This window comes from Egretta garzetta, unplaced genomic scaffold (assembly GCF_000687185.1).
Source record: "Egretta garzetta isolate BGI_Z169 unplaced genomic scaffold, ASM68718v1 scaffold986, whole genome shotgun sequence".
Lineage (NCBI taxonomy): Eukaryota > Metazoa > Chordata > Aves > Pelecaniformes > Ardeidae > Egretta > Egretta garzetta.
In genome coordinates, this window is record NW_009259903.1 from 74,571 (window position 1) to 77,396 (window position 2,826).

The following is a 2,826-nucleotide window of genomic DNA, read 5'->3' on the forward strand; positions in this document are numbered from 1 at the left end:
GGCAGCCTCTTGCTTTCCCGCGTTGTGGTGGCTCCTCCTCTTCTCCGATCAGGTCCCCGTGTAGCCCAAGGCCGGGACCTCTTGTTCCTCTTGGGCAGGGCGATGCTGGACTGAGGGTCCGCCTCTTGCGCAGGGTGAGGTCACGCCGCGCGCGCCTTACGCCAGGAGCCCTCACCGCTGGCCAGCAGCCCTGGGGCCGTAGCTGCCGTGCCCCCTGAAGCTGGGCTGGCCTCCAGCCCTTGGGAAGAGGGGCAGGGTACCCCAGATCTCCCTTCTGGCACCTGGTGAGGCTGCACGTTCTCTCGGATCTCCTCCTGCTTCCTCCGCGGAGCGTCCAGTGTGTTCGTGGGCGTGCAGGAGCGTGAGCTTGCTCTTCGCTCGGTTATTCCAGCGTGCAGTAGCCTGCCTGGCCCCTGCTCTCCAAAGCCCCAATATTTGTTGTTTTCTATTCCCTCACTGACATGGGGAGATGGTTCGAGTTAAAAAAAAAAACCCAGAGGGTGCTTTGAAGACAAATTCCTCAAATTCCTTATTCCCCTGTCTATTACAGCTTGCGCTGGACGCTGCCCTGTGCTTGTGCCCCCAGCTCCCTCTGTGCTGGAGCTGGTGCTGCTCCCGAATAGAACAGAGTATTTCAGTTGGAAGGGACCTACAACCGCCTGACTGACGGAGGGCCGGCCAGCCGTTCGAGCGCGCCCTTAAGTGCCTCGGCCAGCCCCTGGTGGAGAAGAGGGTCTCCCTCCCATCCCTTACTTGGGGTTTTTGTGAGACTTGATGCGGATCGGCAGGGACTGGAGTGCTGGAGAAGTCCGGCTGCTTTCCGTCACCTCTGCCCGCGGAGCTTTTGAACCCCCCTCGCGCTGCTCCTGCTGAGCCCTGGCCCCCGGCCCCTCTGGGGACAGCTCGGGTCCGGGGGTGCTGCTGGCTGGAAGCAAACGACGCTCGTGCTAAATAACGCGTCGTGCTGATGAGGACTCGCTGTGAGAGGTCTGAGGGGGCAGACCTCGAGCACTGCACCCCCGAGCCGACTGTCACGGGGTGCGTGGCCGGTGACAAGCACTGGCGGCCCCTCCACGCGGCGCTGCCCCAGCCCGGGGCATCCCAGCTGTACCGGTACGTGCCTGCTTCCCGGTGCTCAGCTCTGCTCTGCTTTCCTCTCCAGAACAGCCTGGGTCTGATCTATACCATCTACGTGGACGGACTGAGCGTGTCCCTGGAGAACGTCATCGGGAACCTCCTGACGTGTACCATCCCCATCACCGGGGGCGCTCAGGTGGGTAATCTGCCCCTTCCCCCTCGCCTCTCCCTGCTTCTCCCTCCTAAGCAGCTCTGGTAGAAGCAGGGATGTTTTGCTCAGCTCTGCTCTGGTTTTGCTGGGCTGGGGTGAGCTGAGCAAGGCTGATTCGACTCGACACTGGCTATTGAGGAGCTGCCGCAGCGTGCCGCGATGGGCCAGTGCGCAGGCGGTGCCTTCCCGAGCGCTTAAGAGTAGAAACAACAAAGCTCTGTGATTTGGAGCCGCTCAGCTCCTAGATCAGCTGCGAAGATCGTGCTGCTTCGCTTGGCTACAGCTTGCCCTGACTAGGCAGCTTGGTCTTGGCTCCTGGCTCCCTCCAGGGGGGCGTGCTGGGTGACTTGGCCACCAGCTGGCTTACGCAGTCACCAATTTGTGCAAACAATTGCCACAGTCTCCGGTCTTCCCTGCATCGGGGAGGTCTCGCTCCTCCACTCGGGCCTGCCTGATTGCCTGCTGAGCTGCTCCGGAGCGGTCACAGGCCCTCTGTGAGAGCGGAGCCGGCTCTAGGGAGACGGGCCAAGCAAGGCCAACGTTTGCCGATGGGCAGCTTGGGGCTCTCTCCTCGAACCGCTGGCCTGCGCCTGCGCGTGGCCGGCATTTCTGATGGACGGGGCTTGAGGAGCCACAGCCGCGCTTGTGCCCAGAACCGAGGCCATCGGCGATAACCCTCCTGCCTTTCCCCGAGCCACGCGTTCCTCTAGCCCTCCTCCTCCTCCTGCTCGAGGAAGGCCAGCTGGGCACAGGCTTGCTCATGCGAGCAGCAGATGGGTAAGGGCGGGCTAATTGAAGCTGACTTGGAGATGACAGAAGGGGAGAGAGCCCAGCTGGACCCTCTGGTAGGAGGCATTTGGAGACAGCAGTGTAACCCCCTGGAGCCCTTCTGCTATGCTAATACCTGGAACGTAGCCGTGGATGTGCACTTGTGGCTTCACTTTCAGCTGAGCTCCACTTCCCCCAGCAAAACACACCGTCCGATTCCCTCGCACCCGGGCTGCACCCAAGCGGAGGAGCCTTTGCAAGGCTGGGGCAGAGGTTTCTTCCACCACCGTGGCCCGTGACCTCGAGGGGTGGCTGCTGCCTTGAATCTGTGTTATCTAAGCGGGCTTCTTGGGCGGGTGCTTTCTGCTGGGCCCCTTGGGCTGCCGTGGCGCCCTGCCATGGCTCTGGTGCTTCCTCTGGGGGTCCTGGGGGGGCCCAGCGGTGGTCCTGGTACTTGCAGGAGAGGGCTGTATGGCACTCGTATCCGAGTTCTCCGGAGAAGGAAGCAGGGTGCTGCCCACACCCGGGGGCTGCGATCTGTGCCAGGCGTCCCCGGCTTGCTCCGGCTGCGGGCGAGAGCCGTGGCATTCCCGCAGGATCTGCCCAGATCTCTCCGACTCTGTCCGGTTCCTCCCCGGCGGGACGCGTAAGCGGCAGTACGGGAGAGGAGAGGCTGTTGGGCCCGGGGCGGCTCCTCGCGCCGCGGGTAGCTCGCCGAACGGCGCCTTTTGGCACCGCCATTCGTCACCTCCCGGTTCTCGCAGGGGCCG

The 2,826-nt window shown here is 63.3% G+C and overlaps 1 protein-coding gene across 1 annotated transcript in view; it reads left to right on the top strand.

The window, feature by feature from the left end:
* LOC104127481 (myotubularin-related protein 5-like) overlaps positions 1-2,826 on the top strand; it is a gene marked incomplete at its 3' end in the record, with an annotated part of 66,798 nt that overhangs the window by 34,407 nt on the left and 29,565 nt on the right. The window contains 1 exon segment of the mRNA XM_035895677.1: positions 1,163-1,273. Within this exon segment, the coding sequence (XP_035751570.1) occupies positions 1,163-1,273 (111 nt within the window).